General features: G+C 52.8%; 12 protein-coding genes across 12 annotated transcripts; 7 read left to right on the forward strand and 5 right to left on the reverse strand.

Moving 5' to 3' along the window:
- Positions 1-252: 252 nt before the first annotated feature.
- SCP_0407860 (Multiprotein-bridging factor 1) lies at positions 253-1011 on the reverse strand (the record flags this gene model as incomplete). The annotated part of the gene is made up of 5 exons (XM_027757514.1): positions 253-296; positions 358-520; positions 585-667; positions 733-789; positions 858-1011. The coding sequence occupies 5 exons, from the start codon at positions 1009-1011 to the stop codon at positions 253-255; spliced, it is 501 nt and encodes a 166-aa protein (XP_027613315.1).
- A 2539-nt stretch (positions 1012-3550) lies between these two features.
- Positions 3551-4189, forward strand: SCP_0407870 (hypothetical protein; the record flags this gene model as incomplete). Its single annotated transcript, XM_027757515.1, has 1 exon — positions 3551-4189. The coding sequence occupies one exon, from the start codon at positions 3551-3553 to the stop codon at positions 4187-4189; it is 639 nt and encodes a 212-aa protein (XP_027613316.1).
- A 147-nt stretch (positions 4190-4336) lies between these two features.
- SCP_0407880 (hypothetical protein) lies at positions 4337-4594 on the forward strand (the record flags this gene model as incomplete). The annotated part of the gene is made up of 1 exon (XM_027757516.1): positions 4337-4594. The coding sequence occupies one exon, from the start codon at positions 4337-4339 to the stop codon at positions 4592-4594; it is 258 nt and encodes an 85-aa protein (XP_027613317.1).
- Positions 4595-5856: 1262 nt separating this feature from the next.
- On the reverse strand, positions 5857-6693 carry SCP_0407890 (Siroheme biosynthesis protein; the record flags this gene model as incomplete). Its single annotated transcript, XM_027757517.1, has 1 exon — positions 5857-6693. One exon carries the CDS (start codon positions 6691-6693, stop codon positions 5857-5859), a length of 837 nt encoding a protein of 278 aa, XP_027613318.1.
- Positions 6694-7100: 407 nt separating this feature from the next.
- SCP_0407900 (predicted protein) lies at positions 7101-8509 on the forward strand (the record flags this gene model as incomplete). Its single annotated transcript, XM_027757518.1, has 8 exons — positions 7101-7129; positions 7325-7346; positions 7399-7456; positions 7511-7693; positions 7751-7989; positions 8040-8195; positions 8325-8387; positions 8447-8509. The coding sequence occupies 8 exons, from the start codon at positions 7101-7103 to the stop codon at positions 8507-8509; spliced, it is 813 nt and encodes a 270-aa protein (XP_027613319.1).
- Positions 8510-10488: 1979 nt separating this feature from the next.
- SCP_0407910 (putative kinetochore protein) lies at positions 10489-11112 on the forward strand (the record flags this gene model as incomplete). The annotated part of the gene is made up of 3 exons (XM_027757519.1): positions 10489-10597; positions 10650-10893; positions 10941-11112. The coding sequence occupies 3 exons, from the start codon at positions 10489-10491 to the stop codon at positions 11110-11112; spliced, it is 525 nt and encodes a 174-aa protein (XP_027613320.1).
- A 291-nt stretch (positions 11113-11403) lies between these two features.
- Positions 11404-14337, reverse strand: SCP_0407920 (hypothetical protein; the record flags this gene model as incomplete). The annotated part of the gene is made up of 11 exons (XM_027757520.1): positions 11404-11424; positions 11479-11882; positions 11941-12630; positions 12689-13103; positions 13153-13230; positions 13283-13504; positions 13561-13855; positions 13922-14033; positions 14087-14185; positions 14246-14275; positions 14328-14337. The coding sequence occupies 11 exons, from the start codon at positions 14335-14337 to the stop codon at positions 11404-11406; spliced, it is 2376 nt and encodes a 791-aa protein (XP_027613321.1).
- Positions 14338-14496: 159 nt separating this feature from the next.
- On the forward strand, positions 14497-15874 carry SCP_0407930 (Replication factor C subunit 2; the record flags this gene model as incomplete). Its single annotated transcript, XM_027757521.1, has 6 exons — positions 14497-14579; positions 14630-14708; positions 14760-14839; positions 14895-15170; positions 15225-15663; positions 15716-15874. 6 exons carry the CDS (start codon positions 14497-14499, stop codon positions 15872-15874), a joined length of 1116 nt encoding a protein of 371 aa, XP_027613322.1.
- A 218-nt stretch (positions 15875-16092) lies between these two features.
- SCP_0407940 (Ribosome-associated molecular chaperone sks2) lies at positions 16093-18530 on the reverse strand (the record flags this gene model as incomplete). Its single annotated transcript, XM_027757522.1, has 9 exons — positions 16093-16421; positions 16476-16654; positions 16710-17167; positions 17223-17655; positions 17711-17889; positions 17949-17967; positions 18025-18163; positions 18215-18264; positions 18313-18530. The coding sequence occupies 9 exons, from the start codon at positions 18528-18530 to the stop codon at positions 16093-16095; spliced, it is 2004 nt and encodes a 667-aa protein (XP_027613323.1).
- An 89-nt stretch (positions 18531-18619) lies between these two features.
- SCP_0407950 (predicted protein) lies at positions 18620-19262 on the forward strand (the record flags this gene model as incomplete). The annotated part of the gene is made up of 4 exons (XM_027757523.1): positions 18620-18698; positions 18752-18871; positions 18944-19176; positions 19248-19262. The coding sequence occupies 4 exons, from the start codon at positions 18620-18622 to the stop codon at positions 19260-19262; spliced, it is 447 nt and encodes a 148-aa protein (XP_027613324.1).
- A 248-nt stretch (positions 19263-19510) lies between these two features.
- On the reverse strand, positions 19511-21315 carry SCP_0407960 (Probable anthranilate synthase component; the record flags this gene model as incomplete). The annotated part of the gene is made up of 6 exons (XM_027757524.1): positions 19511-19566; positions 19624-19931; positions 19983-20190; positions 20245-20979; positions 21034-21247; positions 21304-21315. The coding sequence occupies 6 exons, from the start codon at positions 21313-21315 to the stop codon at positions 19511-19513; spliced, it is 1533 nt and encodes a 510-aa protein (XP_027613325.1).
- A 315-nt stretch (positions 21316-21630) lies between these two features.
- Positions 21631-23341, forward strand: SCP_0407970 (Protein shq1; the record flags this gene model as incomplete). The annotated part of the gene is made up of 6 exons (XM_027757525.1): positions 21631-21705; positions 21767-22115; positions 22171-22408; positions 22455-22585; positions 22648-23101; positions 23164-23341. The coding sequence occupies 6 exons, from the start codon at positions 21631-21633 to the stop codon at positions 23339-23341; spliced, it is 1425 nt and encodes a 474-aa protein (XP_027613326.1).
- Between the last annotated feature and the right edge of the window lie 2783 nt (positions 23342-26124).

The following is a 26124-nucleotide window of genomic DNA, read 5'->3' on the forward strand; positions in this document are numbered from 1 at the left end:
TGCTCGTGTATACCTCATGTCGGCCTTGTTATTGTATCTCTTGGGTTGATGTTCTGTGTTTGCTGTTTCTTCCGTCACAACATCATGAAATGTATCACTTTATGCGCGGGGCGATCAGAAGATGCGATATATGTGCGAGCGACAGTTATGTATGACAAAATCTAGTAAGACACTGGGTGGTAGAAAAATAACACGTGCAGCAGACGAGAGATGAGACGAGTGCGCCGTATGAAAGAGCAAAGGAGGGGCCAACTACGGTGCCTTCGGCCCCCCCAGCTTCTTCCCAATATCCGCACCTACACACACGCTTGTCAGCCACACGAAAATCATGTAAAGAGACGAGAGGAGGGAGCGTACCGCGCAGCTTGACGCCGAGCACGCGCTCGAGCTTGGCGAGGATCTGCGGGTTCGGGATGGCACGCCCAGCCTCGTAGTCCTGTAGCACGGACGGCTTCTCGTTAATCTTCTGTGCGACGTCCTTCTGCGAGAGTTGCTTGTCCATACGCGCTGTTTGCATCGCCTGTGCGACACGGATGTGAGGACTCTGCGTGCAATACGGAGGAGTAGAAGGAAATGCGACGCACCTTCCCGACGGAGGGCGCGATCTTCGGTGGGGGTGCTACTTCATTCTCGCGGTCGAGCTTGGCTATTCGCTGGTGGTCGGTGCCTGCAGACACAAAAGCACACAAGGCATAAGAAGAGGTAACAAGATCGGATAGGGGACAGACGGACCTTGATGCGCCTTGTTGGTCGCTGCTGTAACCTTCTTCTCAGTAGCCACGACAGCGCCTGACCGGCGGGCCTGTCTCGACACCGCTCATTCAGTCATCGCAAAGCATTTCAGAACTAAAACATACAGCTACAGAACCGAACAATAGGCTGATCAGCCTCCGTGGAAACTGATAAAAACTGTACGGACTGACCGTTCAAATCAGAGGTATTACGGGTGACTTTGGGAGCCTTGGCCTTATAGCCAATGACGGTCTTGCTCTCCCAATCAGCGTCGGACATTATGTATACTATCTTCTATCGTGTGTACGTGTGGTTGTGCGGAGGTAGAGAACAGAGAGATGATGAGTGTTGGGAGCGGGGAACAGTCGCACAGGTTTATATACCGCCTTGTGCTCACCGCTCAAGTGGATGACTCAGCTTCCGCTGGCGCTTACGCCTGACTCCGAAGTGCGAAGTTGTTCCGCTGCTACGATATCAGTCCGCCGCCCTCCTCCCTCTCATAGAACTGATTTTGTAGTCTGAGTGTGAAGAGAGCAAAGCTTTTTGATCCGCACACGACCACAAAAGAAGAATCGGAACTGTGCCGTGTATCTCTAGGTTTTACGCGAATATTTTGTGCTCTCATGACACTGCTGTGATTTTTTGAAGACTTGTGGTAAGCACATCTAGCCTGAGCAAGTGAAGGTCGCAACTGCACCAATAATCTGACCAGAATCTGACCGAGCTAATAAACCACCAGGTGAAGGGGGCACGATATAGAACCGCAAAGCCTGGAGTCCCAGATCAGTGTTCCATAGCGCCGTGAGTCAGAAAGGCAGGACTCAAGTCAACGAGCAGCGGAATAGTCTCCCAAAGGCTGCACAACATTTCATCGGAACCCGTTCCCCTCCGAGTCAGTGATCCAGTTGCGTCACACCTGCGTGTATCGCTGTAAATCATCCCACATCAAGAACCATTCTCGATGCCACTACGCGCGAATTATGAATCTGAAGAGACTCTGCACTCTTGCTGCACTCTGTGCCAAGCCAAAGGTGCCCGGCCAGGCGCATCCCGTATAGTGGGTGTTGCATACTGCTGTGAAACTTTCAGGGGAGCCAGAAACCTCTCTGCGCTCGGTAACACAGGCCGGCACATCCAGGTAAGTCTGAATCCCCGCCGACGAATTGACACAAATCTAAACATCAATAGATACATCTTTTGAGGCCCGGACACTGTATGAGTCAAAACGATGTCAACCATTGTCGCCCACCGTCGCCCACCAGTTCAGCGCACAGCGTCATCTGCAGTGAGTGATAATGCATTAATCACAAGCCATCAGCCTATGATATTTCGATAGCTGTATCAGTCCGTCCCTCCGCCCTCCCATAAGTAGAGCTGATTTTGTAGTCTGCATTTGGGAGGTTATTCGATAACTATGCATCCTGGTCCCCTTGGAATTTGGAATTTGTCACCACACCCTTTCAAAGAAAATTTGCGTTCTAGTTCATCCAGTGGCACGAGGAGCGCCTGGCGGATCAAGACGAACTGACGGACCCGACGGAGAATAAGTGGAAAGCCTACGCTTGGGTCTTGACCTTCGCCGAGGCAGCATGGCCAAAAAATGAGTGGAAGAGCAGTGCCAATGTCAGTCCCTGTGTTCATACATGCTATGTACTGCACTAAAAAGCGGGAAAAGCCTCGAAGCAGGCACAAACAAGGCAGAGGCGAGGGAGAACGAGGAGAATAGCACAGATTCCATGGTCTCGTTTCATCCCCGGAGCAAGCTGGCCAGCATCGTGAGGAGGCTGAAGCCTTGCTGTGTGCTTCCTGTGGTCTGTTGTTCCCCATCTGACATGAACCACAGATTCTTCAGAAACTCTAGATCTGAAGTTAGCTTCCGGCCCGAGGTCGTTGCTGCTGTAGTACGTGTCTGTGGTGTCTTGTCAGTTCTGGCTCCGTCGTCCCGCGTTTCCGCATGGCAGGTTAACACCTACTTCAAGTAGGTGCCACCGACCTCTCAATATGCTCTGACAGTGAGCTTGAGCATATTTATCACTGTTGCTGCAAATGCATAGGAAACAAGAAAAGGGGCATTGTTTTACTGTGGTCTTGGCTCAAAGTGTGGAAAGGTGCCAGCGAGCTTGAGGCTGACATGGTCATCTTCGAAAGTAATGTCAGGCCGTGCGAGATGCGCCTTCTGGTCCGTCATTTTACCTGTTGAGATAGCCTACTATCTTATTTCTCCCCATAGACCTGTTCAATGGTGCACTTTGAGTAGAAAGTGTATGTGCAGACCCACGTCCTGCATGCTATCAACGACTCTAACGATGAACAACGCAGTGCATTGGATCAAATTGAGAAAGCTATCCATCAAGGTGTTTCTCAAGTACTGGAAGAATTGCCGCAGGAGGTTATCCCCAGGAGATCCAACCCCCCCCCCCACCCCCCCCCCCCCCCCCCCCCCCCCCCCTTTGTTCCCCACAAAGCCATTGTAGCAAGGCCATCATTGATTGCTGTAAGTTACTCTTTGTATCTTACTCTTCATAGCTCAAGTAATTCTCAGACTCTGAGTAATGCCGGGAAGGCTGAGATGATGTCATTTTCTATTGACATGTACTTGAACCGCTGAAGGAGGTGTTTTCACACTTGGTCACCTGAAGAAGGACTACACTGGCGTCGAGCCATACACGCGCACCCTGGACACGTCTACAGCATCGAAGATCCTTTTATACAGGCAAAGGATACTATCATCGAGATCTCCTGGGTCTTGAAGATGATGTGCTCACCACACCAACAGATTGATGCAGCTGGCTGCGTGAAACACTTATTTGCACTAGCGATGACACTGGGCGACCTTGGGATGTACACCGAAGCAGTACTCCTACTCTCCTGGACGGTCACTTTGTACCGTGACATGCATCGTGACAAACCAAGAGTCTTCGTGCCATATCTTGCATGCAGTCTTCACTTCCTCGGCATGTACCGCCTGAAACTTGGACAGTACTCCGCTGCAGTAGTAGCTGGCACCGAGGCAACGACGTTGTACCGACAGGTGCACGCGACTGCCATGGGGCATGACATTGCCGCAGATTTGGGTATGGCACTCATGATACACTCATGTGCTCTCAGACAGATGGGGCAGATTCACCGTGAAGAAGCACTGAGCAACTGTGGGGAGGCTCTATCCATCTTTCATCGGCTCGTTCATTCCCGAGAGGATCTTAACACAGAGCTTGCGATGGTACTCGTGACCCAGGCGCGGCACTTTGACAATGCTGAGCGTTTTGATCAAGCGTTAGAGTACGGGCAAGAGGCTGTGGACCTTTTGTCGCCCAGCGATGACGATACCGACAATCACGCTCAAATCCAGCTTGCGGGTGCTCTGTGCTCACACGCTTTTCATCTGTGGAGGGCCTGCCGCTCTTTGGATTGCATAGAGGTGAACAAAAAGGCGATGGCGCTCTACCGCGTGCTCTAGGCTGCTCGCCCAAAGGTGTGGCGCCTGAAGTTCTGCGACGCGCTCAACCATCAAGCATGGTACCACTACTCCATTGGGCAGCACGACGACGCATTGAGGCTCTCGCAAGAGGCACTTGATCTCATGCGTGGTGTGGTGACCACGACGATGGAATGCAATATGTTTGCTGCTATCCTCGAGACGCCGGCGTCGGTATTCGAGGCGACCGGACACCTCGGAGATGCTCTACACGCCGTGGAAGAGATCGTGCACACGATGTACAACTTCCCTGCATTCCAAGGTCGCAATGCGCAGCTCGCGAGGGCGTTGCGGTGGGCTGCTAGACTGCTGCGAGCGGTTGATCGCGCAGTTGAGGGAAGACCAAGCCGCACCGTTGGACGTATGGATTCAGCCGGGACTTCGTGACAAAGGTTGGTGCCTTGATGCGGAATCCCTAAGGCCCGGGGAAAGCAGGGGTATGGGGCATGGGAAGGAGTAGGCAAGATAGTTACCAGGGCTCTTGCCAATACATTTGGAAATGGCGTGGTGCACGTATGTTTTGCATTGCTCAGGGACACAATAAAGTTGTGTATTCTGAGTCGCAGCAAATGCCGATGCTCTAAAAATAGCTCCCTCGCTTCAAATGCATCTGGTCAGTTGTCAGGTAAGTCCCGATGAGAAAGCACCTGCGCACTGAATAAGGATGTTGTCAAGTACCGTCGTCGTATATGTGGAACACGACGTGACCAATCCGTGACCGATCGCGTCGGGAGGGCCGAAACCTCCGGCACCGGGCGCTTTGCTAATACTTAGTACTCCTACGCTACTTCCGTCCCAATCATAGTGCCTGCGCTTGGTGCTCCATTACATGACTACACACACTCGCCGTGTATGCAGCTCGTTTGACCTGGAATATCTCGACCTACTGTAGCTGGCTGATCATCGCTGTAAATTGCCGCTCCCTCTTACACCAACCCGCCCCGCCTCCCATCTTTTCTTGTCATCTTCTCGGTGTTCTCTTGGGTCCTTGAATGCTCCTTGGACTCCCTGTACTGCCGGCACACTTGTCGTCCACTGCTTTGTACTTGCCACAATGATTAATGGGTTGCTCATACTGCGCTGCGTGGGCCGTGAGTGAGCTTATGTATACAATGACTATAGGACGTCCGCTGACGTTGCCGCCAGTCACAACGTATTAAGGTGCGATACAGAACTGGGAAACTGGGGCAACGAGTCCTAGACATTCCGTGCTTTCGGAATAGATTGCGTTCGTTGTCAATGGACTGCCAATGTTCTTGAGATATCGGCATCTCGATGAATATCAGAACGCCGAGGTGAGACACAGGTCGTCAACGGTACCTTCATGGTCTACCAGTCCCCCACAGCACACAGGTTGTGCTTAAGCCGCACCATGGCCTATAGACTGAAGGATGGCATCAATATGTTCGTGGATGAACACGCGACGGACACAGAGACCTGACGTTCTCGCCTTTCCGTCACATTTACCCACAGTCGTTTAGTCCGGGTGTTGAAATGACGGAAGAACACGCTCTCCCCAGAATATGAATGTGGTGTGTTATAGTACAGTAACTGTTTGTGTAGATTGCGGAGACCGGTCCATTGTGCATAAACGTAGTCCAGTGATCCTTGGATAAATGTCTTTCCAATTCAACGTCTTAGGGAACGAATTACGAACGCCGACGGAAATTGAGCATGACGAGAGCGGTAGACACAGCGCCGACGACGAATCCGAGAGTGACCAGGCCAGGAACCTGCGAAACGCGAGCCAACGAGCGTTTCTTGGGCTTCCCTCCGACGTCTTCGAGGGATGGGACGCGGTTCTTTTCCCAACCGTCATCGAGCAACTTGGACATCATCTCGTTGTCGAGTAACGCGAGCTCCTCCATCTCCCATGCTGTGCATACATCCACCATCCACCGCATCCTGCGCCTGCCCAGCTCTCCGCCGACGCCCGGGGCGCGCTCTCTGAGCTTGATACGGAGCTCGCCGACCTTGATGATAGCGTCGCCCGCGTACTCTGGGATCGCGTTTTCAATCCGACGCCGAATGATGTTCGCAAGCTTGGGGCTCTGTCCGTTGGTGGAAATCATGATCTGGAGAGGCCCGCTACGGATCTGGGAGCCAAAGTAGAAGTCGCAGGAAGATGGAATGTCGGCGGCATTTACGGGGATGCGACGCGTCCTGCAGAGCGTGCATATTTCGCCGGTGGTGTCGACGTCATCAATGGCGGTGAGGACCATGTCGACATCGTCGAGGTCGGTGGGACCGGCGAAAACGCGGTCATGGTGGGTGATGCGAGGCTCGGACTCGATGAAGCTTTTCGTGCGTGTATGCAGCCCTTCGCGTGGGGAAATGAGGGTGATGCGAGCGTCAGCGACGAGGACGGATTCGATTCGACCTGAGGCGACGTCGCCACCGCCGACGATGAGGACGTGTTTATCCTTGAGCTGCCATGCGAGGAGGAGAGAACCGCCCGAGAGAGCAGATTTAGGAACAGCGGGCATGGCGGGCACTGAATGTGCAGTAGTAAGCAGAGACAGCCACAGCCTGTGCCAGCCAGCTGACAGCTCAACCTGACTTCCTCACACCACCGTCTTGTTCCTGACATCCATCTACGTCTCCTGCTATTCATTCTCAACACTCTGCGCTACGTTCATCTAGTCTCCCAAAGGCAGTGTAGCTACTCTGCTTTAATCGTCAGGATATCCGTATCTGACCGCTCAACGCTCATCCGGCGACGAGTGACTCCTTTTTTAACTATGTTCGCTATTCCTCTCGGAAGGTCACATCACACCATTCCGCAACCTCATTGTATTCGGTGACGGAAGACAAGGATGCTTCTCATTGTGTATGACTTCCAGAATGCTCGAGCCTTGCGTAGAGTGCGCGAAAGGTGCGAACATTGGTGGCCATGACGACGGCCCGGCTCCCGCAAACTGTGTGAGTGACATATCTATCAAGTGCTCCTGCCGCGTCTATTCCCGTCCGTCCATCACTGTCGCTCATTCACGAGTGACTTATATTCTCCTCTACGGGATCACCAGAGTCTCATTCGCTCTTTCTTCCTTCCACTCTTCTTCGGTTTCTTCGTCTGGCCCCCTTTCGGCGTTGAACGTCATCTTTGGACTTCAATAGCTTCTTTGCCACTGCTGTGACAGTGTGTTGCCTGGTGCTGCAGCCTCCTCTGAAGCGTCCTCTCTCTCTGGAAGAGCCTTCACTTCCTACATTCATTATTCAGTGACGTTCTACCACACATATTCAGAACCAGTTAGTATTCCGTGTACTCTGTTCTTTGTCCATTCGCTCACGGGCTGCCTACAGCCTTCTCGCGTTCTAGCCGGCTAGCAGACACCATGTTGTCGTCGAGCAAGTTGCTCATGGCCGTCTGGGGCGTCTTCGATTTCTGTCTCCTGGGTTCCGGGGTGCTCATGCTTGCACTTTCCATCGTCTGGCGAGAACCCAATTTGATGATCAACATCGCCTTGAGCACCATGCATCTCAACGGCGCGTAGCTCTCCTTTGCCATGCCTGGCTAACTCCTACAACTTGTCATTGTTGCAGCTGCTTTGATTCTCGCTATTCTCTTTATTGTCACTTTCGTCATCTCCATTGGCGCGATGGTGCAAAAGAATCCGGGCATCCTCGGTTTTGTAGTTCTCAATTGGGCACTCATCGTTGACGCGATTGCCACACTTGTTGTCGGTACTATCATCTGGTTCTACTCGCTCCAGGAGCGCAACAACTACTATGCCGTTTGGAAAATGCAGACAAACACCACGAGGGTTGCTGTGCAGAACGAGGTATGTTCCTGCAAGCTTTCCTTCGGCGATGTATTTAGCCAGGTGTACAGTTCTCCTGCTGCGGGTACTTCTTACCCAATGACACTGCAGCAATTGGAGGGTTCTGCGTGAGCGATACGTTCGTGAACAGCTTGCCGACGACCTCCGCGTGTGTTTCGCACATTACCGCATTCGCGGACGACATGCTCCAACCGATCTTCACGTACGTGCTGCGTCTGTCCTCGCATATCCGATGTTACTCACGCGTGTTGTCCGTGTAGTGGGGTGAGAATTCCCGTGTTCCCGTCCGCAGCACCATGGAGACGTCTTGCTTATTGCCTCCGCTCTGATTATAGATCTACTTCTTCATGGGAATCGTGCTATGCCTACTGCTGGCATCTCTGTGCGTTATCAAGACAGTGAGTACCATCTGTTCGGTCAATGTACAGCATTCACTTATTGACGTTGATACCTGCAGAGAACGGAAGTAGAACGCTTCAGGAAAATCGATGCGAAGCGTGGCGGTGGCGGCTTCGTCTAGACAGCATCCCATTCCATCTATCGTCTCTCCATCACCTCCTCATCTCTCCTCCCATCTATTGCTGCTAATCCTTGCTTCGTTCTGTTGTATCAGTCTTCCTTTCTCTGTTTTCTTGATCGGACCCGGTCCCGCACAACCATCATCATATTTGCTAGGATTCCGAGATTGCCGCTTCGTTCTGAACTGTGTTTTACTGCGTGTTGACTGTACTCTAGTCTACCTTTTCTCAGTTTGGGTCACCGAAGAACCCCTGGAGGAGCACCTCAGTCTCGTCGTGTGTGCGTGCATCCTATGCCCTGAGACATCGCTTGTTGCAAGGTAGCTTCGTTTTTTGCTCAAAGTCTGCGCCGGAGCAAGTCAGGTGTTTCCATGGATGCCGGCGATGTGGCCAGACGCGTATAAGTATGTGTGTCACGCGTCTGTCACAGTCGCGTGCGCAGTGTGACGGATCGCGATGAACTGTTGACTGGAGCCGTCGCAACCCAAACGTCTGGATAAGTTCCAGCAGGACATGTCTCTCAATTGTGGCGACTCAGGTCAGCATACTTGACCCTCCAGGATTCGAAGATGAACTGGTAGGAAAGGTCGTTTTCGATGATCTTGAAGTCTTCCAACTTGGGTCTTGAAGTCTCGCCGCTGAAGTCGAAGCGTGTACGGCGAGGTCTCACACCAACAGTGAGGTGATCCATGCAAATGCAGAGCTCGCGAATATGATCGAGTCAACCGCCGGCAAAAGTGGAGAAGACTTCGAAGAAGACAAGGACGACCCCGATGAACCGACAGAGGCGGGAGAAATTGCCTACATCTGGTATGTTTGCATCTGGTTTGTATACCCATTACCAGTGCTCACTGTCCGGCTGAGTCCTTTTCTCCTAGTAGATTGTCATGTTTCGATACATTAGGGTATTCAAGTCAGAGCCTGCAGATACGGAGCCGACACCTCGATTTGTCACGTCCGGATTTACTAAACTGTTACCTGCCTCTAGCATATGAGGCTTCCCAGAAGCCAGCCTTGGCTTTCTCCTGCTAGCTAAGGATGCGTCGCGACCTCATGAAACACGAGACAGACTGGTGTTCGCTACAGTGATACTTACCTCAGCAAGGAATACGGTTGGCGAATGGTACAGTGATGAAACCCATAGTGCCAATCACGTGCATCTCTACCTGTTTACTTGACCCTTCCAGCTCTTCTTCATCGGTCTCCTTATCTTTGGGTCCATGTTGTGCGTTGCCGCCCACGCCCATGCCGGTATTCAACTTTCGGAATCCGCGACAAATGTGAACGGCACACAGACCTTGTCGTTCGCCGCCTCACACATTATTGCTCCGTGGAAGCGTTGGCGCGAGACCTCACTGTGTGGCTACTCTCACCTAGCAAGCGCTCCGGGTGGATAAATTGTGCGACAAACATGGGCCTGAGGTAACGGCTGCTCTCCACATATGCCATCGTCACGGACGGACGGACACTCATGGTATACTATTGCTCGCCTATTTGGATATTCAATTTCCTTGCTCGAACGTGGACCGGCTGTATGGCGGATACGTTCGTGGTCCACAAACACAATTTTGGTGATGAAAGGTGCAGGAGTGACGACTGGCAGCATCATCAGAATTCAGAATTCCAACGGCTACAGTGCAAACTCTCATCATATGTAGCTCAGTCCATCCAGGTGGAGATGTCGAGCTTCCTGGATGTGACACGACCAGGTTATTGAATCTGATGTTTTACCTGCACGGGAGAGAGTCACATCCCAGGCCAGCAGGATGCGACACGTCACGATCAGTCACACCGTATATGCCGCGTGACGGTCGCGTCTAGGATTGGAGTCCTCATTCTCATACGCGAACACGACATGTCCATAGACGTCCGAGACACCATGTAAGATAAAGATTCGCTGCATCTATTGCCTCCACTCTGCTACACCAGCTAAGCCACCTCGTCTACACTCAGAAAAGCCATCAAGGACATGATCCCAATCATGGATCCCGGTGAGGACTACCTCACCATCGCCGCTGCCGAGGAGCAGATGATCCTCACCAGGGATGAGCGGCAGAAGGATCTTGAGGATGCACATGCGAAGATGCGGTGTACATTTTAACCCTCATACAAGCTAGCTGAAGAGCTCATTTACCTACCTAGCGCTCGCGCGTGTTCTTGAAGCTGCACGTGTGTCCTCAACCCGCCCGTCAACCGTTCCCTCCGTGGAAGCCCATGCGCGGACGCTGAACGACCTCGACGCGACGCGGCTGCAGCTCGCGAAGGCGATCAATGACGCGGAGGGCGCGCTCGCGAGCAAGGAGGCTGAGCTCGCGCGGCTCAAGGACGAGGCACGGGCCCTGGAGGAGGCTGACTCCGCTGCTGAGCACGATTTGGACGCGACCGCGTGAGTGATCATCTGTTTATGATGTGTTGTTGCTTACGGTTGTTTAGGTTGCGGTTGGCAATGTACAAAGGCCTAGGGTTTGAACCGGTGATGGACAAGGAGGGGCATGTGTCGAAGATGCTCATCCGTATGCCTTTCCCCTCCCTGCAAGTACTGTATGGGTTCTCATCAGTCATTCAACGTACGCAGGGTCAGAATCGGGCGACGTTCACTGCGTAACTTTCGACGGCAGCAAAACAGGGCACGAATATACCCAATTGCTTTGGAAGCTTGCCTCCTCATAGTGCCTATCTTCTACTCTCCTCTGTGTTCCGTCATTGTATCGCACCTGTTTTGGATAACACTCAAATGTATCGACTAATCCTGTTCGTTAGTTCCCCGATGGGCATTCTTTCTCTCTCCAAGTGCGAGACAACTGCTCCACATGAAGGCAAGAAATCATATACAAAATAACAAGAAAACAGTATGAAGATATGCTGTACAGCAGATGCTGTGCACTTGTGATATTATTCATGCAAGTCCATGTGAAGCCTGTTCATAGCGCGGTCAGTAAGATGACCGCTGCAACGCATGGCGAAGCCTCACCTTGACATCCGGTTTCACAACCCAGACCTTCTTCTCCTTGCACTTCTCCGCTAACTCGCGCACCTTCGCTTCAATAGCGTTCTTCTTGACGCGCTGCTCCTTCAGTTCGTTGTATATGGTCTCGATGATGAACGGCAGGCTGGGAGTCGCGAGACTGCCGATCCGCTCCAGGAGCAGTGGGACGTGCGCCTCGGGGAACGGCGTCTTGGGCCCGGCACGCTTTACAGGTATGGGAGAGGGCGCGTTCGCTGCCAGCGTAGGATTTGGCTTGGCTTCCAGACGTGCGGGGAGCGCGGGAACGGCGAAGTGGGCGTCGGAGGTCGAGCTCTCCTTCATATGTTTTGCCACCTGTTCTTCTGAAAGTGTCGATACGAACTTGAAGGGATCAATGGGATATGGCGTATCTACAGTAATCAAAATATGAGTTTTTCACACATACGTACACGAGCAAGTCAAACATACCATTGAACAGCTCGATCCGATATGCCTGGAATGGCTCGTACTGGCACTGTCCGATCGTGGACTCCCAGCACGGCCCTTTCGTGAACGGCACAAGGGGCACAACTACTTTCCGCTTCTTAGACTGCTTCGAAGCGTCCTCTTTCCTCGCCTTCCTCTTCGGCGCGGGCTGCGGCAGGTCCACCGGGAGCGTATCAGGCGAGCCTTCCCGATCCTCGATGGGCGTCCCCGGCTCGGTCTCATCGTCGTCCACAAGCCAGCTATCGAGATCTGAGTCCTCCTCCTCGCCCGCATCCTCCTCCTCTGCGTCCTCGACGACGTCATCCGCGTCCCCAGCCTCCTCCTCCCACTCCTCCCCGCTATCGCACGCGTAGTCTAGCGAGACGATGTCACGTGCGAACGGGGCCCGGGGACCGATCTCGCGCGAGGCTCGCGTCCATGTCCCGAAGTAACCAGGGCGCACGTCCTCGGAGAAGATAAGCACCTTCGCTGGGAGCAGCGTACGGTCGCGTAGCTGCGCGAGGAGCGTGCGGACGCGCGTGTCGTCCCCTGCGACCTCGGCCTCGTTGAGCTGCGTAACGATGGCGCGCACGCAGTGCGGCGAGTGCGTCTTCAGGTGCGAGGCGAGCATTCGTGGGCAGTGGATCGGGTTTAAGGAAGGCGGCAGAGTCGACAAGACGTTGCGCAAACGCTCTGGAGCGATGTGACGAGGCAAATGAGTGAACTTTCGTTTACGGGAGGTACTACATACCGTGGGCGGTCATTTGGCTGACGTCGACGTCGCTTTGTGCATCCTTCATCTCGACATCCTGCGGTTCTTCCTGCTTGACTTCGCAGTCGTCGTCAAGCACGATGACCTCTACATTAGCACGCTGCTTCCCTTTTCTTGGCTGTTCCTTGGCATGTTGGAACCAGTTCGTCGGGGCAAGTTTCGCGTCTCTCTTGAGCACGAACGACTTGAATGTCTTCTCGAACTCGGATGGTAGGGACGAAGGTCCAGCGAAGTTTGCCCCACTATCGGTGGTGATGGACGACGAGCGTCGCACCAGTGGCGCTTTCGTCTTCCCGAAGAAATTCGCCATCATCGAACGCGCTTTGTCTTGCGCCTCCCTGGCCTTCTTCTCTTTCTCCTCCCTCGCAGCCCTTTTCTCTTGCTTTTCTTTCTCCTGAGGATGAAATTATTAAGACAACATAATTCAAGCACGGAGAACATACTTTAGCAGCCTTTTCGGGGTCCACGGGTTTCTTGGGACGACCTGGGCCCTTTGGTGTACCACCTGACTGCTGAGCATCCTGCACAGGGATACATGAGAATACGAAGAAGGGGCAACTCATGTGTACAAACCTCGCTAGGCTCGGCCTCCTCACTGTCCTTTGACTGTTCCTCATTTGACTGCTGGGACGAAGACTTGCCCTGGATGTTGCTCGCATCCAGCGACACGAAGCCGTCCGCGCTCTTGAACGCTCTGAGCTTGATCGATGCCTTCCCTATCGCCTTCGAACCGAGGAGGATATTTTTCTCGTCCTCTCGCAACGACTGGAATAACGAATTGACTTCCTTTCTTGCCTGCGAAAAGACAACATGCAGCTCGTCTCATGGACACCATGGAAGTACCGACGCACCTGACGCCGTTCAGCAGACCGAACCTCGACCTTCTCTTTAGCAGCCTTGGGCAGCCAATCCCAGAACTCCTGTTTCACCTCCCATCTCCATATATGCAGCGCAGAGGGGATCTTCCGATCACCGGAGACGTTCTCCAGACCAAAGTCGTTTCTAGTTGCCACCGCCTTAATTGCTTTTTCCACTGATTCAACGGTAAGGGCTGGCGTGGCACCGCTGGACGTGTCGCCGTCTCCGTCAGGCGTCGGAAGTAGCTCGCTTAGGATGTGTTTGGAAAGGGCTTGAATGGTCTTGTCACTGTGTACATGAGATTATGTGGACGAACTGTAGGAGAATGATACGGTATATGCTGAAAAAACGCACCTCTCATGAACGAGCTTCGCAATCAGAGGTTTGTGCTCGTCTGGCACCGAAGCCAGTGGGGGGTCCTTGCGCTCCATCCTCTCCTCAATCATCTCGCGAAACTTGACTATCTCTGTATACGGACGGATTGGACGAGCATCTAACAAGGCTCCCGACGTGACGCACCCTGCATAGTCTCCGACATCTTCTCAAAGATTAGACTCTTCTGCTTGAACACGAGCTTCCCATTCTTAAGCTCAACTAGCGTCGTCTTCTCTAATTTTTCTACGCGAACGAGTGGCGGGTGTCAGCGTGGTGACACGTAGCCGGGCGAGTCATCCTTACCGCTGGGTTCAGAATTTTCGGTCGACGGTGCTACAGCAATTGTGAGCAACATTAGCGGGATCATCAGAGCCAAAGGCCTCACGTCTGTTCATGGTCAAGTTCGTCGTGAAGCTCACCGGAGCTTTCACCGACCGAAGGGACGCAGGTCGTGCAGAGCGGTTGAAGAGCAAAAGGAGCGCAACGCGAGCTGTCACAACGTGACATGTCGCGCTGTGCCGCGTTTCGCGTGACGCGGCGCTCTCCATTCGACCATGTCCTTCTTCCAGCCGCACGCTCCCAAAGCAGCCCAGAAACATAAGGTGGACCCGGAAAACCAGCCATGGATTGAGAAATAGTCGGTGGCTATACGCTATGCTCCTATGCCTTCTCACGTCTGTTGCATAGCCGACCGAAAACCATCGACGATGTATCTGCGCAGGAGCACACCGTGGCCGTCTTGCGCAAGACACTCACATCAACAAATGTGCGTAACAAAGCTTAATTCTCCTGTACTGAGCGTCTTACTTTTTAGTAGTTGCCTCACATGCTATTCTATGGCCCTCCGGGCACCGGCAAGACTTCCACAATCCTAGCATTGGCGCGACAACTCTTCGGGTAAGTATGTAGAGACACCGCCATGCTCGATACTCCAACTTCCCTCCAATTATAGCCCAGAAAATTTCCGCTCGCGAGTTCTGGAACTCAACGCCTCCGACGAACGCGGCATCAGCATCGTCCGCGAGAAAGTCAAGAACTTTGCGCGGCAGACACCACGGGCACAAGTGGTTGCATCCGACGGCAAAACGTATCCATGTCCGCCATACAAGATTATCATTCTCGACGAGGCAGACTCCATGACACAGGACGCTCAAGGTGCTCTGCGGCGGATTATGGAGACGTATGCCAGGATTACACGGTTCTGTCTTGTATGCAACTATGTCACCAGGTGGGTCTTCTCCTCGAATTTGAGCCCACCCAGTGATAGCTTACTTCATACCAGAATAATTGAACCGCTCGCCTCTCGCTGCTCCAAATTCCGCTTCAAGCCCCTCGACCCATCCTCGACTTCGAACCGCCTCTCACACATCGCTACTGCCGAAAAGGTGCCGGTGACTGACGAGGTCATCTCCGCACTCATCAACACATCCAACGGCGACCTGCGCCGCTCCATCACCTACCTCCAGTCCGCCTCGCGTCTCGCCATGTCGAGCGACCCTCCCACCGAGATCACGCCCAGCGATATCCAGGAGATCGCTGGGGTGGTGCCTAACCACGTTATACACGACTTCGCCGCCACGCTGGGCGTCGAAGTCGTTTCGCCCGACGCGATGAACGTCGACGACGGTGCGAAGGCAAAACGGAAGGGCTTCGATGAGGTGCGGAAGAACGTGAAGGGGCTCATCCGGGAGGGCTATTCTGCCTCTCAGATACTTTCACAGGTACGAGAATCACTGTTGGCCGAGAATATAATTTCTGACCTCGCTCATTAAGTTACACGACCTCGTCATCGAACATCCAACTCTCACGGCTCAGCAGAAGGCTCGTTGCGCTTTGGCATTCGCAGAAGCGGACAAAGCACTCTGTGACGGTGCCGACGAGGAACTATGGATCCTAGAAGTCGGCTTGCGCGTGTTCAAAGCACTTTCATGAACATTCTTCGCATACCACGCCCGTAGCTTTCGCGTCGCTCCACGCTCGCCCACCTGTATATCTTACTCGCAAGATGATTGGTGATATGTACCAAAAAAATAATGCATTTGCAAGAGGGAAAAATGAACATCAACTATACGCACTTAACAACATAGCATCACAGAACGAGAGATGCAAGACAACTACGCCAACGCACTTCGACGAAGCGGACCATCCCTTCATCGGATGCCCGCGGTCGCCTTTTGTAGCGCCCGCTTGATGCCCAACTGCGCCTTCCTCAGCTCGTCCGCCGTCGAGTCCTCGATCTCGAGCTTCTCGAGCGCGCGTGCGAGCTCAGCCTCGACCTGCGACTTTGCGCCGCGCTTGAGCTTCATGCCAATCTCGGGCGACGTGATAGTGTTCTCAACCTGGTGGACGTAGGTCTCCAAGTCAGCCTTAGCCTCATGGCGCGCCGAGAAGTCCTTGTCCGCCTGCTTGAACTGTTCAGCATCCTTGATCATCTGCTCAATCTCGACCGAGGAGAGACGGCCAACGGAGTTGGTGATGCCTGACAACACGTGTTGTCAGACCACTATCCTCGTTATAAAACGAACGAGCTTACTGATTTGCGCCTTGCGGCCCGATGCGCGGTCCTGAGCAGTGACCTTCAATAGACCATTGGCATCGACCTCGAAAGTGGTGACAAGCTCAGCCTGTCCACGAGGCATTGGAGGAATGCCTGTAAGCTCGAACTCGCCGAGTAGACGGTTGTCACGACACTGTGTGCGCTCACCCTCGTACCTGCATACAAAAAATGTCAATATAATGACGACAAGTTATGACGGATGCAACTTACACAGGGAACGTGACCGTGGTCTGGTTGTCCTCGACGGTCGTGAACGTTCGGGACTTGTTTGTGGGAATGGGGGTGTTACGAGGTACGACTACACCGAAGATGTCACCCTGCATGGCGACACCCAAGGAGAGGGGAGCAACATCCAAAAGAAGGAGATCCGCAGTCTTGTCCGACGTCTGACCGGTAAGGACAGCAGCCTGGACGGCGGCACCGTAGGCAACGGCTTCGTCGGGGTTAATCGACTTGTTCAATTGACGCCCGCCGAAGTATTCCGACACCAGTGACTGGATCTTGGGAATGCGGGTGGAACCACCGACGAGGACAATATCGTCAACCTTCTCCCGGGGCATCTTCGCATCCTTCAACACCCGCTCAACAGGGTCGATCGTAGACTTGAAAAGAGCTGCATTGATCTCCTCGAAACGGGCACGAGTGATGTTCGCAGAGAAGTCCTCACCCTGCGAGCAAACAAAGTTAACAGAGATAATCGAAATAAAGAAGTCTCGAACCGACCTGGAACAGGGAATCGACCTCGACGGTGGTCTGAGTGACACTGGATAATGTCCTCTTCGCACGCTCACAAGCACTTCTCAATCGCCTGAGTGCACGTGCATCGTCGGAGATGTCAAGCTTAGTCTTGCGCTGGAACTCCTTCTTGAAGTGTTCCAGGAGGTTGTTATCGAAGTCCTCCCCACCCAAGTGGGTATCACCTGCAGTGGCCTTAACGGCGAACACACCACCAGTGATGTTGAGAAGAGACACATCGAAAGTTCCTCCGCCCAAGTCGAAAATGAGGACGTTTTTCTCCGTGCTCGATTGGCGGTCAAGACCGTACGCGATAGCCGCAGCAGTAGGCTCGTTGATGATACGGAGAACATCAAGACCCGCAATGGCACCCGCATCTTTTGTCGCCAACCGTTGGGAGTCGTTGAAGTAAGCGGGAACGCTGCAACGGAGGCATGCGTGAGCGAGGGGCTGACACCCCGCACATGAGGACTTACGTGACGACTGCTTTCTTCACAGTCTTGCCAAGCTTCGCTTCCGAGATCTCCTTCATTTTCGTGAGGACCATTGACGAGATTTCCTGGGGGCTGAACATCTTCCCTTCGCCAAGGTATTCGACCTTAATCAGAGGGGATCCGTCCTTTTCAATGACCTCGAAAGGCCAATGTAACATATCCTACGACAGAGAAAATATTATAGCAGCGGATCTCTCGGACAATCCATTCGGTGACATACCTTCTTAACATCGGGGTCGCTAAAAAAAGCGCATCGTTGAACTTAAGCACATCGCGTTGAATTTGCGGGAACGTACTCGTATCTGCGACCGATCAGGCGCTTTGCGTCGAAGATGGTGTTGCGGGGGTTCATAGCAGCCTGGTTTTTTGCGGCATCACCGATCAGACGCTCTTCACTGGAGAAAGCAACGTATGACGGTGTTGTCCGGTTACCCTCTGTCGTGAAAAGTAAGTGGTGATCTTCCGGAAGAACAGCAGGTGACTGACGGTCGTTGGCGATGATCTCGACACGGTCGTTTTGCCAAACGCCGACACAACTGCAGACCTGTTAGATTTTGAGCGGACCGCGGGGGATGGAGACTAACGAGTAGGTAGTGCCGAGATCAATGCCAACAGCGCCGTCGAATACGTCCTCCATTTTTGTGTATGAAGGAAACAGGGAAGGGGGAGAAGGTGGATGAGCAGACGGTGATGGGTGAAGAAAAAAATCGATCGTGCTGAGGTAAGCGTACGTGCGGGCGACGTTTCGCAAATGGCCGTGCGCCACGATATTCAGCCATGGCTCTCTCGTCTTTTCGCTCATGGTCAACGGGCGTAGCGCAATGCTCGCGCAGGGCATCATGTTCGACGCGTCTCAGCATGTGCGTGAGGCACAAATATACGACTGCCCCGATGATAGAGGAGAAACCACTGGAGACCGTGGACGACTGGACGAACTTCCAACTCAAGCGGGCAGAGTATCAGTCATTGAGTGCGTGCGACCTTCAGATGAATTGCGGGCAGCCAGCTAAACCTGTTCTCCAGTTGACCATCTGTCCGAGTACGGCTCCACGCAGACGCGAGATAACGCGTTCCAACCACACCACAGCCTTCACCGACCCCCATCTCCATCTGGCGTCACGCTCTCCGCCCTCCTCGCTTCCGGTGCTCACTTTGGCCACTCTCAGAAGCTCATGAACCCTAACTTCATGCCATTCGCATATGGCACACGGGCAGGGATTACGATCATCGACCTCGACCACACCCTTCCGCTGCTACGCCGTGCCGCCAATGTCGTTCGCGGAGTCGCGGCCAAGGGCGGTAGCGTCGTGTTTCTGGGCACACGGCCGGACTTGCGACCCGTCGTCCGCGCGGCGGTCGAGCGCATGGGCTCGCAGTCTTACCATGTCGGGGAAAAGTGGTTGCCAGGGACCTTGACGAACAAGCTCGTCGTCTTCGGAGCCGACGTTGTACGCGAGACACGGGTTCTCCCTGACCTCGTCATTCTCCTCAACCCCATTCCAAACTTGAGTGTTATCAGAGAATGTGCGATTGAGCATGTTCCGACCATCGCGATTGTGGACTCAAATGTCGACCCACGCATCGTCATGTACCCAATACCTGCAAATGACGAGAGCACTCGGACGGCGGAACTCATAGGTGGGCTTCTGAGCATTGCGGGAAGGGAGGGCGTTGCGCTGTATGAAGATGAACAGGCGCGGAAAGCGAAGCAGGCGGAGAAGCATGCAGAGAGACTGCAGCGAGGCCGCGAACAAATTACTGACACTATCAACGTCTCATAGTCTACGTCGAAGTCATAATCGCATGCGCACCGGCATTTTGGATGTCATACCAATATTCTGCGTGTTCACGATTTCAGTCAGCGTCAGAAGCAAACTTTCGGCGGCGGTACCTACTTTCAGCTTCCTCCAACGCCCGAATATTTGCCTTCAGCTTGTTGACAGTTTCGACGTATTCGTCTTCTTCCACACTGTCAAACACAATCCCGCCACCAGCCTGCAAGTATGCTACGCCGTCCTTGAACGTCATTGTCCGAATGGCTATGCACGTGTCCATCGCATCATCTGCGAAATCGAACCGTCCAACAGCACCGGCGTACACACCACGTCGCTCCTTCTCAAGATCGTATACAAGCTCAATTGCCTTGATTTTTGGCGCTCCAGATACTGTCCCGGCAGGGAAGATAGATCGGAAGGCGTCAAACCTGAACAGAAACCAAAGTCAGAAATATTTTTATCTTGGCCATAAATATCACCTTGTTTTATCCTCACGCAATATTCCAGACACTTGAGACGTTAGGTGGGTAACATGGCTGAACTTCTCCAAACGCATGAGATGGTCGACCTTTACTGTCTTTGGCTGACAGACCCGGTTCACGTCGTTACGTGCCAAGTCAACCAGCATGATGTGCTCCGCTCTGTCCTTCTCTGAACTCAATAGCTCGGCCCCTAGTCGCTCGTCCTCTGTAGGAGGCGCATAAGTGGACAGCCGGACGTAGCTGACAGAAACAAACGTACCTTCGATAGTCTGGCCCCTCCGTATTGTCCCCGCAATAGCATGATTGAAAACCTTGTTGTTCTGCACCTTGCAGAGTGTTTCTGGACTTGCTCCAACAATCTGCAAAGAACCGCAATCCAAGTAGAACATATATGGACTCGGGTTTACCCGACGAAGATGTCGATAGGCATTAAACGGATGCAGCGATGTATGTCGTGCGAGTCGTTGAGACGGTACGGCCTGGATGATGTCTCCAGCCACTATATTCCGCTTCAGAGAGGAGACGAACCCCTCGTAGCCCGCCTTCCCGACATTCGACACAGCCTCGCCGCCAAGCGTGATTGGCTGCTGAGGGACCTCCGGAGTCGTTGAGTTTAAGACGAGCTTCGCCAGTCTGCGAGCCTTCGAGACCGCTGTCTGGTACATGAATGCGAGGTTGACTGTCCCGGCGTTGCCGGGGCAGAACACATGCGAGACGACCTTGACGCTCTGGAAGAGGTGGTCGTAGATGAGGAGCGTATCCACGAGCATGAATACCGCCTCGGGGATGCCGAGCGGGTCATCGAGCGGTCGCGCAGTCTTGGGCTCGAAATGTTGGATGCAATCATACCCGACGTACCCGATAGCGCCTCCGGTGAACGTAGGGACCTCGGGTATTTTCACGTACTTGTATACTGCGAGTTCCTTCTGGAGAGCGACCATGGGATCCCCTGTGATCTCTTCATTGGGTCCTGTTTTAATAACCTTGAATGGATCTCATCGCCATATTAAGCCAGACTGCAAGTGAGTAGTAGACGGACGCGACCGACCTGCACCAATGAAGCTATACCGTGCAAGGCTTTCGCCCGCAATGATCGATTCCAGGAGGAAACTGTACTTCGAGTCCTTGGCTACGCGCAGGTAGGCCACGCAGGGTGTCAAGAGATCCCCAGGTAACTCGACATAGACCGGGACGCAATTTCCGCGTTGCTCCTTAAGGATGATCTGCTCGACCGTGGCCAAGGGAGGATATGCGGGCAATTTCTATGTTTTAACAACGTGGTCAGCATAGACACTCGTTTGGTTCAGAGGAGACCGACCTGGGGATCCATGGCTCGTGTATGCGAAGTTGCAAGAAATGTCTTGGTGGTTGATGGCCTCCATCTTTCGTGACTCGATCTGAACGCGATCTCAGGATGAAACGCTCCTACTGAACGCCGCCCTATAGCCGAATTACCTAGCTCCTCGTCCACTAAGTTTATATTCCTCTCATTCCCATCCATCACCGCCAGGTTGCTCGATCGCTGGTTTTTGCTCGTCGAGGGCGTCTTCTGTTTTTCTAACTCCTGGAGCCCGGGCAGGCCAAAACTTGCTCAATCTCAATTTCGGCCAAAGAATACTTGCAAAAAAAATAACTTGTCACGACCATGATCACTCCGCGTTTCTCCTGCAGTCAAAACGATAGCAGCGTAATTGTAGCCATCTACTGCCCCTCCGTTCGAGTATGTCTCTCTCTATTTGCCGATTTTTGTCTCCTAATTAGCACCACCGCTCCGGAAGTAGGCCTCCGACGTCGAGATCAACGTCGACGAGACGTTATTCAGCGTCCACATCAACCCGTACTTTCTGCGGCTCAATTTCGCTCATGCACTGGTGGACGACGAACAGGCGTCCGCGTCCTATGACCCCAGTTCGGGGTATTTGACCGTTACGCTGACCAAGGGGGTCAAAGGACAGGAATTCAAGGATTTGGACCTCCTGGCAAAGCTCCTCGCACCCCGTCCGCCTGAGCATCTTCCAGAACAACCTCTGATTGAAGTCCTGAGCTCCGAGGATGCCCCCGTCACCGAGGACGACGAATTATCGGCGCGGGCGCAAAGTCTGACCCTCGAGCACGATGAGTTTCTCGAAGGTCAGAATAATGATCAACGATCCCAATTTCCTGCATGCCTGACTTCCTGCTCCAGCGGCGCAGAATGACTGGCAGCTCCCTCAGGACCTGCCCGAGGCCTTACCTCCACTACAGACTAGCGCGACCCACCGATATGGCTTCCTAGACATGCATTCAGGATATTTCCGACATGTCGCGCACACTGAAAACGAGGTAAACGAACTCGGTGTAGACGCTGAGACGTGCCCGCCTGACGAGCGCCGTCGAAAGCGTCTCGAACACGAGGAAGAGAAATGGGACGAGGAATATTACATGTGAGATTGCGGGTTCCGTCAAAGCGCTCGTACTGACGTCACGTAGGGCAGATTTTGTCGAAGATGAGTATATTCAAGAGTTGATCGCGTGGCGAAACCCGCATGTAACCGCGACCGACGAGTTCAAATATACGGAGGAAGAGAACCTCACCATGCTGCGTCTCCCTCGCAAAGAATGTCCGTACACATCATACATTATTTCGTGCTACCGGAGAGCTCACCTTGATTTTACGGCACAGATCTGGCAACCCCCAGCCAAGCACATAACCTCTACCTCACACTGCTCAGTCTGCTGTTCTCACATGCGTACGAGACGCGTACGACACAGCACGACCCGACCCCAGAGAGCGCCTGGACGATCGGCAGCCTCACGCCCGCATTCTCGGCGCTCGATCCTCCACCGTATTCGCCAACGCCACCACCACTCTCGCAATCATCTTCGTTTGACGCGTCGGAGCTCGCCGCCGTCTTCACCGCATCGTACCGGCGCGCTCTCGCCTTCCCGCTCCACCGCTCGTTCGCGCTCGCGGAGGCGTGCCGCGCCGACGTTGCGGCGCTGCTCACGAAGGGCAAGCGGGCCGTCATCCGCTGCCTTCTGGAGATGAAGCACATACTGGACCACCACGACGTGTACTACGTCTACAGCAAGATATGGGTGGACGATTTCTGCGTGTGGACCGCGACGTATGCGAGGTTTGTCTTGCTTTTCGTTATAGCATTTGCGGGTAGAAGAGGTTTACAAGTGGCCGTGCCAGCGACGACGTTCTGCACCAACTGTCGAGAGACGTTGCACGCCTGAAGATGGAGAAGAGCATGATCGGCAGGGACCTCGACGGGCTGGAGGCTTTGACTCGCGAGGCGGCAGAGAGAGAGCCCGACAGCGACGACGAGTCTGAGGACGAGATCGAGCGCATGCTCCCGGCCCCACTTTAGTGAACTGTTGCAGGTCACACCTCGTGGTAAAAAAAATCCACTTTGGTGGCGGAATGGAAATGACGCTGCCCGAATTCGCAGCCTCGGTGTCTTCAAGTACGTATCATAAAGCTGCCAGGAGACCGGACGGTTTCGGATCCTTGACTCTGGATCGGAGATGTGTTGAACGGCCGAACGGTCGCATCCTGGGTTTAAAATTTAAAGGAACCCGCGGAGAACTATACGTATGCATTCCAGTGTGTGGAAGGAGGTGGCAAAGACCAGCTCGCTATCTCGTAGTACTGTAGCGAAACGACCTTAAGTTCAGTCACGGGTCACACCCCTTGTGAACTGAACTTATTTGGGCGCTTGTCACGGGTCACGAAGGTTTGTGAACCAAAATGCAATTATGGGCGCTAAATTCCTAAATTTGGCCCCCAGATGCCGTGATTTCGGGCGCTTGTGTGAACTAAACTTGTGTCCCGTGTCACACTGACATGTGAACTGTGAATGTTTGAACTAAGTCAGACAGGCATGTCCCGCGTCACACCCTGTGAACCTAAGGTCGTTTCGCTACAGTATAACGTACCACAATCTCAGTAAAAAAAGATCGCAGTCCTGCGACAGCACCACTGTCCTATATACTCACCATGGTGTTGTGCGCATTCCCGGGGCGTCAGTGACACATGCAAACATTCTCCATCACCAATCATTCATTGCAAAACAATCACCGCAAACCACAAACATTCATAGACTGTTTATTGGTGGGACATTGGTGGGACAACCATCCTCCGGGCGGGTGATGCTGAGAGAATGCACACTTTTCAGCTGTCTGGTGACCTGTCAAGTCCAGTGGATGCTGCATCAAGCCAACGGAGGGGGACATTCAGTCCCAGCATCTAGTGCCATGTCCAGAGCAGTGCTGAGTCGTTTGCAGGCCTCGGAATCCGCAGCTGCAATAACCCCTCCGACAACGTGCATAGATGTCGTATGGGTGGCCTTGGTATGAGACCACCCGCAGCTGAGCATGTGCGTCCACACACCACTCTAGTCACCAACCTGCCAAATATCTGACAGGCATGCAGCTTTTGCCACTGCCATCAGCATTGTAGCAAAGTGGTGAGTCTGTCAGAAGTGCGAGTAAGCGTGTTAGGTATCTACCACATATATACTAACTTTCCTTTTTTCCATAGGATCCATGCACATCGACTGTCATGCCTGGACCCCCGAACAGCTGACTCATCTCATTAATGAGTTAGTGATCTCATAGATTACATCATAGCTACTGGTACATAAGTAGCGACAATTCCCCTGTATTCTCTACAACTTGGTGCTCATATGAGAATTGAGCATTACTCTGGTTCTTTCCTCGCATGAACCCTAAGTCCCCTCTTGTGTGACGCAACTACTCCACCTTAGGCAGAGTTCGCTGTTACATACTTTGAACCTCTCTTCTTGATTCTCTCTCTGGCGACGTCTTCCGGCTTGATCAACCTCGACAATTCGCCAACCAAAATTTCCTATGCCTACTAGGAGTGGTATGGAATTCAGGGCCAACAGGATGTCAGCTGTTAATGAGATGGATGTCTCCAATGGCATCTCATCTCCCGCTGCAGCAACAGGGCTGAACAATGGTGCATTGTCCATTTCTGATTTATCTTCACTAACACCTGCGGGGACCGTTGGGTCACCTGCGCTGAATGTTTCAGAAGGGGTCAGTCAGCACGATTTGCTGAGCCCCTATAGTGTGCACTCCTGCTTGTATGCAGATGTCACCTCAGAGATTCCGTGCTCCCGCTCGAGTGCAGATGTCATGATGCCACACTCCCAAATGAACTCAGATGTTGTGTTGCTGTGCTCCTGATCCACCTCGGATGTCACAATGGATGATAGATCATCTGTCAATATTGATGGCTGTAGTGCTTACAATGATACAAACTTCGAGACCACCCCCAATCAACTCTCAGTTGTTCCCCTGCCGGATGCTGACCGACTGTCCACTAGCTCAGCAGAGCCCGAACGGATGGAGGGTGTGTCGGAGGGCGTGATTGAACATATTTCGGACAGTATACCAGAATCAGAAGGTACATTGCAAGAGGTAATTGCGGACACATTGGAAGATGTACTGGAAAGCCAAAGGGATGATTCATTCCTAATGCTGTGCAGATCAGTTGTAGTATGCCATGAAAACCCTTTCCATGTAGATACGAGATGAAAATATTTTGCTGATTGGTTTGCTACATCCAATAATGAGGAAGACACCTCTCTGACACAATACTTAACAAAAGGAACCTGGGCGGATATGGTTGATGAGGATAACAGTAATCTTGGTGACATTCCTGCAGACTGGCTAGATAAGAAGTCTATCCATCAATCCTCTGATACTTTAGAGATCGGTTTCCCCTCAATGGACACTTTTCTCGAAGAAGTAGTAGAGTTATTGAGTAATGATGCTCGCGAAGTTCTCAAGAAGTGTGCGGACAAAATGCGAAGCATTCAAGTTACTCATTCATCAGGAAAACCCAACTTTTACTTATAGGACTTATTCCGACTTTTTGTCCTTTTTTGCCTTATTTAAGGCCCATAAGTTCCCGAAAGTCGACTTTTAAGTCTCTAAGAAAATATGACTTATGGACTTTTTGTCCTTTTTTTACCTTATTTAAGGCCCATAAGTGCATTTAAGTCACATAAGGACACCTTTAAGTAAAAGTTGGGTTTTCCTGATGTTCTAAATCAGTATCAGAGACTATACAACAATCTGAAACTGTAAAGGACATTAACTACAACATGTGAAAACATTTACC

The sequence above is a fragment of the Sparassis crispa genome (genome assembly GCF_003851025.1).
Source record: "Sparassis crispa DNA, contig_000003F, whole genome shotgun sequence".
In the NCBI taxonomy this organism is placed as follows: domain Eukaryota; kingdom Fungi; phylum Basidiomycota; class Agaricomycetes; order Polyporales; family Sparassidaceae; genus Sparassis; species Sparassis crispa.